The sequence below is a fragment of the Onychomys torridus genome, chromosome 8, assembly GCF_903995425.1.
Source record: "Onychomys torridus chromosome 8, mOncTor1.1, whole genome shotgun sequence".
In the NCBI taxonomy this organism is placed as follows: Eukaryota; Metazoa; Chordata; class Mammalia; order Rodentia; family Cricetidae; genus Onychomys; species Onychomys torridus.
In genome coordinates this window covers 22,917,250-22,931,642 of record NC_050450.1, presented here as the reverse complement: position 1 = coordinate 22,931,642, position 14,393 = coordinate 22,917,250, and the positions used below count along the sequence as shown (strand labels likewise).

Here is a 14,393-nt window from a genome sequence, read left to right as displayed (position 1 = left end):
GTGGTGTAGATGTTCTGGAGATGTTCTGGAGACAAGGATGGGAGCAGTAGCAGTAGTGGAAACAGGTTGAACAATGAAAGCAGCAGCAACAGCCTTGCAATGGACACAGTAGCCTTCACCATGTACTGTACCAGATGCTCCAATGAGCTTGCTCGTTTTATTTAAACCTCAGGACCCAAGCAGTAAGGACTAAGTGTGGTGGTGAATCTTAGTTGTTGGCCTGTCTGTAGTGAGAGACACAGAGAATTGGCAAAGCACACATCAGATGTGTATGTAGGGTGCTTCCAGAAATGATTGGAACATGGGATTGGCCAAATGAAGGGAACGGCTTACTGTGCATATGGGTGACACTGTCCAACAGACTGCTTGTCCCAGACAGAATTCAAGGCAGAAGGAAAAGGATGCTCAAGTTGTTTGCTGCTGACATCAGACACTGGCTTCAGCTTCTCAATGCAGATTCCCCCCAGTTCTCTTCTGCATGCTGGGAGCTCAGTAAATATTGGACAAGTGAATAAGTGAACAAAAGATTAAGTACCATTTACATCCCCAGAGATGTTGTAACTATGTGTGTTGTAACAGGGGCTTTTAATGCCTAAAAGTAAAGGGTAGATAAGGTAGCTGTCTCAGAGGCTAAGACATCAAGCACAGTGGGATAGTCTCTGCCAGCACTGATGTGTAAATAGTGGCATAGCACTCTAACAAAGCTGGAGAGACTGGGGGTGTAGAGAAAAGCTTGCAGACTGTCTCCCAGAGCTCTCCTTGGGGCTGAACCTCTTTGGTGACCACCCAAAGGGCTGAGGTCTATTTCTTTAAGATTTACTTCCCTGTCACTCCCAGGAGAGAGAGAACAGATGACACAGCATGAGTTCTGGGTTCTGGTTTATCTGACATCCTGTCAATTCCGGGGTCCATTCAAAAGCTCTTCTCCAACCTATTGCTCTGGATCACCCAGCAGGGGAAGGTCACAGAGAGGAGCCAGGGTAGAATAGAGATTTTCCCAGGGAATGGCTGGGCTCAGGAGGTGGACTCCATAACTGCTGTGCATACATAGGTGCAAAGCATCTGTCGATGATGCTCATGGCCCAAGTCCACCACAGTGACCTTCTGAGTCACCAAGAAAGTGAAATGGAACTACTGTGGAGCAATGAGATGTCCCTTGAGGTCCCTTATAACTCATACAGTCTTCTTATACCAAATATCAGCCAAGTGTTTATTAAGCAATGGTGGAGCTTTACATAAGGTTTACATAACTTTACATGAAGTTTCTGTTTGTAGTATTGCATTGTGATGAACTTAGTGAAACCTCTGTCACCCCTTTATGTCTTTCTGGGGCTAATGGCAGCAGGTACTTATGCATGCTCTGCAGGGGCAGAGGTTAGATTCTAACAGTTCCTTTTGAGATGGGGCTCCTGAAGCCAGGAGATGGAGCCACTGGCCATCCTGAGTCAGAGAGGCATATAGCACCTACTGTCTTCCCACCCAAGATGGAGCGATCAGCTGGTTGGGGGTTGTGCTCTGGCTCTCCACTTAGCCTGGCCTCTCTGTGATACAAATCAGGCTGGTCCCAGGCTGCCTGCAAACTTTTCACTGAGTGCCTGGGGCAGCTGCAGCTTCCTGCTCTGTGGGGCATGCTCCTGGATCTGGATCAAGGCTCCAAGAATTGATCTATTAGCTTAACTGGGAAGGACAGGGTGGAAGAGTGAGTGAGCTCTGAAGTGAGCCTGCGGAGCGCAGGAGCTGTGGGGCTGTGTTTTTGTGTAGCAGTCCCTCCCTTCTGACTGGAGTATTAATTGCTACATTACTGCTGCCATGTAGGCAAGACTGTCAGCAAAGCCTGGGAGGGTTCCAGCTCCTCCCTCCCTGCTCTGCTCAATTTCACTCGCATCTCAGTCTTCTCCCAGCCCTAGGTACCCTGGCAGTGCCGTCCCAGCCCTGGCATCCTGAGGTGCTCCTGTGGTGAGGACTTGAGTGGACAGAAGGAGGGGGTGGATAGGAAGGGAGGGCTTGCCCTGCAGGCTCTCTGGATGCAGAGCTGGACTCGCTGCAGAGGCAGCTGTGCTGTTGCCGGAGACTGGTTTCTGGGGTGCATCCATCTCACAGGGTTCACCTAGGCAGGCTCCAAGGTCCAGAGGCACACGAGGTGGGTGCCATCCCTTCTGGGTGCTGACCGAAGAATCTGCCTCACCTTTACCATTATGAGTGGTTGCTCCAAAAGATGCAGGCTCGGGTTCGTGAAATTTGCCCAGACCGTCTTCAAACTCATCACCGGGACCCTCAGCAAAGGTAGGGAGACTGACTTCCATCATTGTGTTCTGCCTTGATGTGACCTGACTGGTCACATCGTGTGTGCAGAGTGTGCCACTCCTGGCATGCGGGAGTCTTGAGTCTCTGAGGAGGCTGAGGAACAAGCACCTGGGACTAGAGGCTGCTGACAACCTGATCTGGCCCTGGGCAGGTAGGCGCCCTGCCAGGGAGCTCAGGAGGCTGTAATTGCCGGGAACTTTAGAAATGGAGTTGGCGATGTGTGGCTGATTGGTTATAGATGGGCAGAGAAACGGAACCCTTCCCGGAGCCTGGGAAGCGGCTTGGCGTGACTGGAGTTTTAAAAACTTATCCTGGGAGTGTTGTGTTTTGTTGATAAGAGAGAGATTTGATGCAGTGGGCTGTGAGTAATTTTGCACAGCAGAGATGCTGATGGGGGGCAGCAGGAGGTGGCCCTGGGGCTGGAGTAGTTATGCAGTGGTAAACTCAGAATCCTGATCAGCTCCGCAGTCAATGCTGAGGCTGCCCTGTTGGGATTTGGGGGTCCTGTGCTCCTGGACTCTGTCCACAGATCTGCTGTCTCTGACAACTGTCCCCCCCATGTCCGATTTTCTCCTTCTCCAAGTACTGAAGTGTCAAGAGGTTTGCAGATTAATTCTCTGTGTGGCCATGGAGAAGCATCAGGACTACACATACATCTTCAGCCCCCAAAGCCAGCCAGCAGCCCTGGTAACCCTCCTGACAGAAGGGAGGCTAACTTCTCAGGGACTCTATTTGATGCTCTGTGCCAGGGACGGTGGGACATGGAGGGAACTTGGACAACTTTCTGGGCATAAATTTAAAGGGAGAGCAGCAGTGTGGTGTGGTTCCAGTGGCTGGGAAAATGTCTTTAAATATTCATGCCCTCTCACTGGAAAAATAAGTCTTTGGGGGGGGGGAGACACTAGAAGCTGCAGACTTCAGGGAGGAAGCCCTCAAACCCTAGAATCTGAGGAGGCAAAAGCCGTGGATGGCCATCTCTCATGAGCCATCTCTCATGACGTTGCCCAGGTACCCAGCTGCACAGGGTTGCCTGGTGTCAGTTGTGTGGCTGTTGTGACAAGGATTATGAGAGCCTCTTACAATCTCTCCTAGGTCTTCAATGACTCCACCCTTTCCACAGCCTCTTCCTGAACTAGGACATTGTCCTTCCAGGATATCCCGGGGGACTAAGCGTCCAGTGTTGGGGGTTAGGGCAGAGATCGGGACATGAGCAGGGCACAGTTGCAGCAATGCTCAGTGGTTTCATTTCCAGGAGGAGAAAGCAGGGCATGAGACTTAACCAAGTTCTCCATTTGTCCTAGGACAAGTGAGGGTGTTCTAGAACCTCTGAGACTGAGGGACTGACAGGTGAGGTAGCATCCTACCCCACCTCTACTCTCTGATGTGCCCCGGAAACAGCTCCAGCCCAGATAGAAGAAGCCTAGGCCTCGGCTCCAACGTTGCCACCTGGGAAAGCCACAACCTCTCCGTGGCTGGTTGATTTTTTTTTTCCATCTGTAAAATGAATTCATTACCTCCTGCTGTGTACTGTTGCAAAGACCCAGGAAATCCACATGTGGAATCCCTTTGTGGAATGCGTGGCTGTATCTAGATATAAAGAAGTGGGTCAGAGGCTGAGATGGGTATGCACGTATGATGAAGGACCCAGCCTCAGCCCTCTCCAGGACCAAGGTCAGAAACTCTTTAGCTAACTAAAAGTGGGTCTATAGACCCCAGAGTGACACTATGCAACAGAAGAGATAAACATGAGGAATTGAGTCAGCAAAGGAAAGAGCGTGTCAAAAGGACGTGTGTGTGTGTGTGTGTGTGTGTGTGTGTGTGTGTGTGTGTGTAAGAGAGACACAGACTTCCGGAGAGAGGAAAGATTAATTATGCATTGGACACCTATCTCTGATGTGCCACACTCATACACTATACATTATTTCATGGATGCAACTTCCCCTGTAAGAAAGCAGTGTCTAATGGGACGCAGATCCCAAAATGGGTCCCCCCCTAGACACCACACTGAGTACTGAGATGTACAGAAACCCGGGGTGTGGGTGTGGACAGTAAGCACAGAAGACATGTCCCTGGGCAGGCTGAGGGGCTCCTCTAAACTGTAGCTTCTAAACTGAGGTGGAGACGAGGCAGGGCTGGGTGGGAGAGGGAGGATGGGGTTGGCAGACAGTTGGTGGGTCTAGAATGGTGATCTCTGCAGAGAGGCCAGCTATGCAGAGGCAAGACCCACAACACCCCCCCCCACACACACACCGCACGCACGCACACACGCACACAGGCATGCACACACCTGGTCAGAATCCCAGAAACTAAGATCTACCTGACATAGAAGGAACTTGATTAGGACTTACACTGGGGACCAAGTGGCTGCCTGGCCTTCCTCTAAGCTGCTTCAATAGCAGGTTCCTAAGAACTAGGTCTCGGGGAGGCAGCACACAGAGGGAGGGGGAGGATTGTGTCTGAACTTTACCTATACCCTTGGCCTCAGCGCTGCAGAAAGGACCAAATGTTTACATAGCCATGGCTCTGGGCCAGACGTGTGCAGGGAGAGTAGTGTGGCTGAACCCAGGTGTTGGCTAAATATTTGCCAAATTAGTGCTGGCAATGGGGGCTGGGCCAGACCTGGAGCCAGAGAACTGAGAAAGGTCTTCACTGAGTCCAGAATGAAAGCTTTCCAGTGTGTAAACAACGTGTACTATTCAGACTCCATCCTGCGTGGACACGTCATGATTGTATCATGGTTTCTGCTTTCCATTCTGCTTTCAGCTGTCTGTGATTCATTGCACTGAATTCTAGATTTGCAACAATCTAGCCCTCCAAAGCAGAATTAATCTCTGCCCTTCTCTGAATTGGGAAATGAACGCGTCTGTCATGCTCCTGTTCCAACCTTGGGAACCTCCCCCTTCTCTATGTCATTGGAAATGCCTGGGGAATGGGGAAAGATCACGCCAGCCCCTCTGCCACCTCCTGGTCCTTGGTCACCTTCCCTTCATGCCAACACCCACTTTTGCGACTGGTCAAAGGTACCAAGAGACCCAGATTTCCTACCAGCTGTAGAGACAACTGCTCAGGTCTCCCTGAACATGTATCTCACTGGTTATGACGTTTGCCTTCACAGCCCTGGTCACAGTTTGTGATGTGTGAACCTCTTAGTAGTATTTGAAAGGCTGCCTTCCCCACTAGCTTTACACTGCAGGAGGTCCTAGCACACATTCTCCATTCCCACTGTAGCCAGGGTGATGACCACAGAGCCTGGCTGGCTCATCAGCAGAATTAAGTGAATGAAATGTACCATCTATCAGAGCCACCAGCCTGTGGGCTGGGGGAGGCCTCACACAGGCACTTTCTGGGAATCACTGTGGGTCACCTGTCCCACACCTGAAGGGCAACCCTAGCTGAACTCTGCAGGGGCAGGAGCCTGGGCCTTCAGAGCTTTGCCTGGACTTTCACATGGTCTCAAATGTCCTCCGAGAGGAGCTGGGCAAGCAAACTTCTGGCACTCCCCCTGCCTCAGCTCTGTTTGGATTTGTTTTAGATCTCTCTTCCATGGTTTGCTTTTGCTTTAAAAGTTTTCCCAAGCTGGACACGGTGGTGCCTAATGAGCAGGTGCCTAATGAACCTGGCTCTTTGTGATGCTGAGGCATGGGGATAACTTGACCATAGGGATTGGAGATCAACCTGGGCAACCTAAGAAGACCCTGTCTCAAAAGTAAGTAATTAAACACACACACACACACACACACACACACACACACACACACACACATCACAAATTCAATGGGAGGCATCAGACTGGGCCCCCGCAGGACCCTCCACCCAGGCAGGGAAGCTTTGGGCTAGATCTTTCACTTCTGGCCTCAGTTTCTTAATCAATAAAATGGAACCAGTACCCTCTGTTACTACACTCAGTTGATGTGGGTGAATGTGGCTGTTACTAACTGCCTGTACCCTCAGGGCTGTGAGTGCTCAGGGCAGGGACATTCTCGCTCTCAATCCTCTATGTCGCTGGGCTGGTGCCCAGCACCAGATGATGTTTAATCTCTGTCCAGCTTGCTCTCCAGAAGGCCTTCTGTGAGCAAAAATACTTCTTAAAATTTTTATTGTATTTAGTGATGCGTGATTCGTGTGTGTGTGTGTGTGTGTGTGTGTGTGTGTGTGTGTGTGTGTATGTTTGCCACAGCATGTATGTGGACATCAGAGGAAAACTTGCAGAAGTCAGTTCTCTCTTTTCACCACATGGGACCGGGGTATCAAGCTGAAATCATTGGGAGTCTCAGCAAATGTCTTTCTCTGCAGAGCCGTCTCACTAGCCCGTCAAAGGATATTTGAGCACCCCTCTTTCTTCACCCCTTTCTAGGAGTTAAGAACATAACTCTTGGGCTCAAGAGATGGTTCAGTGCATAAAGTACTTGCCACCCAAGCATGAGGACCTGAGTTTGGATCCCTGTGAATGTTGGGCATGGTGGCTTATGTCTACAATCATTAACACCACGGAAGTGGAAACAGGAAGACACTTGGGGCTTGCTGACCAGCCAGTCTAGTTGAATGGGTTATCCACAGATTCTTTGAGAGAATTTGGCCCTAAAAATAAAGTGGAAAACAATTGAGAAAGACATTGGCAGTCAGTCAACATCATACACACACACACACACACACACACACACACACACACACACACACACACAAGGGGGGAGCTGTGTGACTCCCACAGCCTGGTCATCACCTACTATATAAGTCCAGCCTCTGGCTGCATGCCTGGAAAGACTCAAGGTCTGGGTACCTGCTTCTCTTTCCTCATTCCCAACCCTTGACAAAGAACTAGAGACCAGAAATGGTGCAGGCTGCACTCTGGGGAGGCTCAAAGCCTCTTCCTTTGTGCGTTGTAACTAATTTGCTACCCGAGGCACAGACAACAAAGCCACAGTAAGCAGGAAGGAGGAACCTAATCCAGGAGAGCACACAGCAAGGTCCAGGCCACCCATGAGGCAACAGGACAAGAGGAGACTGGGAACTGATATCTGTGTCAAGGACAAAGCCTTGGTTTCAACTCTTTTTCCCACTTAGACCAGGTTGTTCCTGTCTAAGCAAGGGAAGACTTGACTACAAACCTGAAGACACACTGTTCCCCCGTGTCTCCTCCCTACTTCTGTCCCAGGTCCTCTCAAGCTTGACCTTGGACCTGGCATGGGTTCTGCCTTAGGCCAGCTGGGCTTGCATCCCAACTTTGTTGTCTACCAGCTGTGAGAGTGAATGGTACAAGGTCCCTGAGTGCTGGAAGGTCTTTGCTTTTGATCTGAGAATAGCAAGGCCAACTGGGCATGGATTTTTTTTTTTTATTATTTACTGAGGATCATGAAGTAAGGGCAGGCAGTTAGTAGGGCAGATGTTCTTCTTGCAGCTGCAGAGAACTAAGGATGTGTGCTCTCTTTGCTTGTTGTGCATCCCCCTTGCCTGGCTCTAGTCCCAACCCTGGAATTAGGAATTGCCATCCCAGTTTTACAGGGCAAGGAAACTGATTAACTAGACCACGTGGCCCAATTGGGAAACGGCAGCGCTGACATTAGACACCAGCTCCCATGGAGCCCAGAACAGGCACATTGTTCTTCACTTACAGAGCTTAGATGTCCCCACCTGTGCCACTCCCCACTTGTCCAGCAGAGAGTCGCCCACCCTAACTCCCTAGTCATTGTGATGGTGGGCCTGTTGAGAACTATTGTAGCAGCTGGATCTCTTCAGGGCAGCCACCTACTATTCAGGAGTTGTGACAAATTCCAGAAGGAGATATGACCTGAGTTAAAGAACATGCTTTATTAAAAAAGGGACCATTTGCAGGCCAAGGACAGATGATAGCCACACCCATGCTCTTCAGCATCCCTGTTACCTCCTGGAGAAGTGGGCAGGGCTAAGGCATGTGCCAGATGTTAGATGGGCTTTATACCAACAAGAGGTCTTCCCCACAACTTTCTCTTTTTATAGAGAAACTATGAAAGGTACTCTTATCTGTTGAGGAGCAGGCATGGTTTGGGGCAGTCGGTCATCTGGCATTGAGCTGGCAGCTAGAACTTGTCTGGGAAATCAGTGGTCTTCACACTTGGGATCTGTGAGATACGGTAACGGCCTCTATTAAGAAAAGACACTACCCCTTCCTTAGCAAGCTCAGCCCCTTGCTAGGGGAAGCAGGTTCCTACCACCACATTCCTGTTAGCTCATTGTCCCAGCAGCGCAAGATAAGCCAGCACTAGAGCCATGTCAGACAGCCCACTCCCTCCCAGGCGCCCCTCAGGGTTGGTGCCCTGCCGTAGGCAGAAAGCTCAACCACTGGGTTCCTGGATCTTAGCTGCCTGCCAGGCCCCAGGTCGGGACTACCACACTGAGATCTGCACTTGCTTTGGCTATGTCCACATGCAGTAGCTTTCATTCTGCCTGCCAGCTCTCCCATTCTTGCTCCTCTCTAACAGGCCCGTCACTCCACTGACCTATTTCAGCTGGCCAGATGCTCGCTTGGGTCTCCACAGTCAGATGAAAGCCACACTCCAAAGCTGTCTCCCCTAAATTTCCTGGCCTCCCTTCTAGAGAACCCTAATGCAGGCAAGAATAATTTATCCAAGGATGCTTAGCCTGACAATGCTGCACAGACATCCTATTAACTTCAGGACCACAGGGGAGCGGCTAGTTTGCTCCAAATTAAAAGTAGCTGGAAATGGCCCTTATATGGCAGAAGGGCGCTGTGGGCTGCAATGCCATGACACAGTGAAGAATGGAGGAAAGCAGGTCTTGTTTGGCCCTCTGCAGCCCCAAGTTCCCAAAGCCTCTTTCCCTTCATTGTAACCTTCACCATCATCTTGGGGTTACAGGATCTTCCCTGAATGCTTCGTCAACCCCGATCCCAAGTTCCCTAAAACAGACTGTGTTCAAACCTGCCAGGTCTGTCAGGCTTCCCCTGGGCAAGCTACTCCCATTTTGAACTTTCTTCCTTTATACAATGAGGCCAGGAGTGTTCATGTCCTGAATCTACTGAGACCAAATGAGATAGCATATCACACACACACAGTGCCTGGCATATAGCGGTGGTCTGGTAAAGCTCAAGATGGCCACTTTTCTCTCTTCGCATACTTTAGCTGTGGCTGATAACAAGGAGATGTGAGGCCAAGCTGGAAGAAACAACAACCTGATCCAGACTCTCCTGCTGGCTCCTAGATCAGTACTACCAAAGTCATTTCAGCTGCCCCCAGTCACCTCAATGGCAAGTTCCGTAACTGGGAATTTGTCAATAGCTAAACAGATTCTTTTTGCTTGGACGTCTGTGTGTTTACTGGCCGCCCACTGTGGAGAATATGATATCCACACAACCACTCAACTTGTGGTAATAGGCGCCTGCACCCCATGAGAGCCCATAACTACTAGATAGCAGCAGTATCAGGACCTGTACTGGAAGTCCCTTTTTGAGGTCTGGTCTTTGTCTATTTCTTGGCACCCCAACTCCACAGGCTTCCTAACTCCTGTGTTGATTTGACAGAAAGGATGAGCTCGCATGTCTTTGGTGAGCAAGGGTGTCAAAATCATGGAGCCTGCCTTGAACCCACCTCAGTTTTCTCATGCTTGGCCCTACCCACTCTTACCTCCTGGAAGCAGTCTGCACTGGCTGTCCATGTGGTTGTCTGTCGTTGTGCCTGCAGAGATGTCCATTACAGCTCAGGTGGGGTCAGGTTCTCCCCAGTGTCTACATCACAATGAAGGGGCCAAGTACCTGAGGACCACACAGAAGATCAGAACACTAAGGAGATCTTAGCTGGGGAGGAAGCAGCAACAGAGAAATATTACAGGTACCTGGGCCAGGTGAGGGTGGGGGGAGAAGACAAGACCCCAGGAAAAATTCAGAGGAAGCCAATTAGCTCCAAGAGTGGCAACCTTCTGGAGTGCCACGGATCTGCAGTCTGCAGCCTGAAGTAAGCCTTTCTCCTCTGCTGGATGGGGGCAGAAGACTGTGAACATAGTCAAATCCTGGTCCTCCCTGCCTAAAGGAACCAAGGTTGCATCCTGTGTCCTTTAGAGGAGCAAAAACCTTGGAGTCAGGCCTGGTCTTGAATCCAAATTGTCATATTTTCTTAGTTCATAAGTGCTGATGTCCGGAATGCCACCAACTAAGTGGCTGTAAGTCATTTAGTTCTTCATTCTGGGGCTAGTATCTGAGAATCGGGGTGACAGGATGACCCACAGTTACACTGGGACCTCTCTTCAATCATCTGTGCTCCGACACCAGTGAGCGGGAGCTGGCTGCCTAGCTTCTTTTATAAAGGCCCCACTGTCACAATCTAGTCACCTCCCAAAGACCCACCTAAAGTTCCATCTGCCTCTCTGCAAATGATGTGATTTCACTAAAAAAACAAAACAAAACAAAATAAAAAACTCATGTGTGTATGTGGGTTGGGGGGTGTTGACATATATATGACATGAAGTAGATAGGGGTCTATCTGATCAAAAGAAAGGGACCAGCAAGAGAGAGAAGAGAGAGTAGAGCATATGGGAGGGGTGGATATGGTCAGTGTACATAATATAATTAACTGTCTGCATAAAACCCACTAGTATCTATAACACACATATGCCAATAAAAATAATTTTTTTTAGAGAAATCACCACTAAATGCCATCACAATACAATGTATGGTTTTTATGAGGAGATGAACCTTCAATCCTTGTGATTAAGCAGTGGCTTCCCTTCTCTGGACCTCCACATGTTCATCTTCCAAATGAAGGAAACGCTGGTTTCAAAGATCTGTTCCAGCTTTGGATTCAGTATTTAATACCTACACTTGAAGCAAAGATTGAACATGAGCCATCTGCCCAACATGCCCTGAGTGTTCTGCACCCCTGCTTTCATCTACCATCTTACCGTGCACAAACACCCCAAGGGTGGGCAGCTCACCTGAGCCCCATTTACAGAAATGGAGACCTAAGCTGCAGAGAAAAGAAGGGTGTTATAACTTGGATATAAAATGCCCCCTCAAAGGCTGCAGGTTTGAAGGTTTTGTTCACGGCTAGTGCATCAAGCCATTAGGAAGTGGTCATGGACTGTTAGCTGCATCGATGGATTAAACCACTGATAGATTCATAATTCCATAGAATTAGTAAAGGGGTAATGGAAATGAGGTTTAGTTGATTCAAGGAATGAGGTTAATGGGGACACAATCTGAAAGGTTTATCTGGTTCCAGCCCTTCTTGTCTCCCTGCTTCCTGACTGCCCTGACATGAGCAGCCTCCTCTTCCACGCCTTCTGCCATGTTTTCTGCCTTATCACAGGACTAACAGTGATGAAGCCAAATGGCCATGGATGAAACCTCTGCCACCATGTGTCTGAATAAATCTCTGCTTTAGATTGTTTGCTCGCGGGTTTTGTCACGCAACAGAAAGCTGTAACACAAAAGAGCTGCCTGTCAGCAAGGGCAGAGCCAGAGCCAGGATTCTGGGCTATCTGTTTCCTATTTCCCATATGTATCCCCCCAATCTCTATTACACACACACACACACACACACACACACACCTCTATCACACACACATACCTCTCTCTTTCACACACACACACATACACTACTCTTTCTCACACACACATACACATATACTTCTCTCTTTCTCTCTCTCACACACACATACACTACTCTCTCTCTCTTATACACACACACACACACACACACACACACACTACTCTCTCTCACATACACATACTACTCTCTCTCTCTCACCACACACATACATACACATACTACTCTCTCTCTCTCTCTCTCTCTCTCACACACACACACGCACACACACACACACACACACACACACACACATCTTAAAGAAGAAAGCAAGAGAGAGTGCACATTCTTACTTTAGAAATAAAGTTGTCAAGAGCTTCATTCAGACTAAAGAAGCACATTCCTAGGAAAGCCACACCCTCAACCTGAGTCCTCCAAACCAACACCTACTGGTTAGTTTCTATAATCAAATAACAGAAGGTGAGGACGAACTGGCCGAGCAGCCAAGGAGGGGTGTAAACACCACTCGGAAAGTATTTTCAGCTCTGAGTCCAGTCTGACCAATTTTCATTTCTTGCTTAGACGAAGTTGTTTGGAGGGAGAGAACTGAAGGGAGTCAGTGAGGAGACACAACCCTGGGGCTTTTCTCAAGGAGTCTGGGTTGTAGCCTACCTCAATTTTCTTTATGTAATCTTTTGATGAAACTGGGTTAGTTTGAGTGACAGTTTTCAAACCACCTGTTCTTAGCAGGTCAAGCCAAGCCCAGGCTTGTTGCTCAGGATCTGCACACTTCAGCTTGGGACTAAAGGTCACTCAGAGCTTGGAATATCTCTAAGCCGTGAGGCATATTGGATTTGCAGAGACTCACAAACTGGTGCTGCTGAATTCTGCCCACAACTCATAAGAACATAACTAGTGGCCTGCCATCCCAAATATGATTTTTTTTTAAAAAAAGAGGGATAATCATTGCCATTATCCACTGAGTGCTGTGGCTTGAGAAGGAACTCCACACTCAACACAGTTCCCCTTGGAAGCTTTCTGTTCATATCCCCAATGCTTGAAGCACTTGCCAACGTCACTTCTCAGCCAGTGTCACCTTCTGTTGTAGACTAGAGTGTGCCCCCGTTAAAATTCATATGCTGAAGTTCTAGCCCCCAATGAGGTTATATTTGGAGACAGGACCTTGAACGAGGTAGTTTAATGAGGTCACTTGGGCGGGGCCCTGACCCCATGGGACTGCTGTCCTTATCGAAAGCGGAAGACACAGAGATGTGAGGAAGTGGCCACCTACAAGCCAGGGAGAGAGGCCTCACTCCACACCAACTCCTCCAGCTTGACTTTGACCTTTGGCCTCTAGACCTGGAAGAATATCAATTTGTTATTGAAGGCATTCCTGATTAGTGATATTCGTAAAGGTGGCTCAAGCAGATTAAATGCCTTTTCTTACATTCTTTATTGTGATAAATATCCATAAAATTACGTTTATTAAGCCACTTTTAAGTGTACAGTTCAGTGGTCTGGGGTACATTCATGTCACCACCATTCATTTCCAGAACATTTTTCATTTTTGTAACACAAACCAAATCACCATTCCACTGTCTATCTTATGATTTTTGTCCATGCTAAGTACCTTGTGCAAGTATACTAGTATTCTTTGGTGTCTGACTTCGTACACTTAGCACGTTTTCAAGAACTGTTCATGTTGTAGCCTGGGTTAGCATTCCAATTCCTTTTTTAAATAACGGAGTATTATTTCATTGTGTGGCTGTGTCATGATGTGCTTAGCCAGCCATTCATCTGTCAGTGCAGCATTCTGATATTCTAAAATTACAAAGCAGAAACTGCCTCCAATGGATTCTTGATGAACTTTTAAAGGTTTATTATTTTTCATGTGCATATGAATGCCTGAATGTATATATATGCATCCCATGTGTGTAGGTGCCCAAGAAAGACTGAGAGGGCATTGGGGCCCCTGGAACTAGAGTTACAGGTGACTGTAAGCTTCCTGATATGGGTGCTTGGAATGGAAGCCCAGTCCTGTTAGAGCAGCAAGTGCCCTTAACTTCTGAGCCATCTCTCCAGCCCCCAGGTCTTGACATCTGCTCAGCTGAAGGCAAACTTGCAATGGCCATTTCCTGGTTTGTTCTGTAGACTTCTGCTCTCTTCCTTTGTCTCCTTCCTGAACGATGCACCCTATAAATGGGGCCTTGCTGGAGTACCAACCAACTTCTTCAGCCTTAGCTGTACAAGTAGACAACTGTTCTCCTGACTGGGTCCTGGCCTTTCCAGAACCCTCCCCTGTGCTTCGTTCAGTCCTCTGCTGCCTCTTGAAGCCAGTCATACACACTTTGACATATCCTGTCACCAAATGCTGCCTCATTTCCCAGCACAGCACATTATATTGCTACACAACATGTACACATTTTAAAAAATACTATTAAAATTATGGCGGATGGTGGTGGTTCACGCCTTTAATCCCAACACTTGGGAGACAGAGCCAGATGGATTTCTATGAGTTCGAGGCCAGCCTGGTCTACAGAGCGAGATCCAGGACAGGCACCAAAACTATACAGAGAA

At 48.6% G+C, this 14,393-nt stretch overlaps 1 protein-coding gene across 2 annotated transcripts in view; it reads left to right on the top strand.

Moving 5' to 3' along the window:
* Positions 1-1,821: 1,821 nt before the first annotated feature.
* The window catches only part of Kcnip1 (potassium voltage-gated channel interacting protein 1), a 405,992-nt gene continuing 393,420 nt past the window's right edge, over positions 1,822-14,393 (top strand). Inside the window, exon 1 of one of the 2 annotated variants that reach the window (XM_036197224.1) lies at positions 1,822-2,283. In XM_036197224.1, the coding sequence (XP_036053117.1) occupies positions 2,196-2,283 (88 nt within the window). In that variant the 5' untranslated portion in view covers positions 1,822-2,195. The remainder of the gene's footprint in view (positions 2,284-14,393) is intronic. The other variant, XM_036197226.1, reaches the window with a different exon arrangement.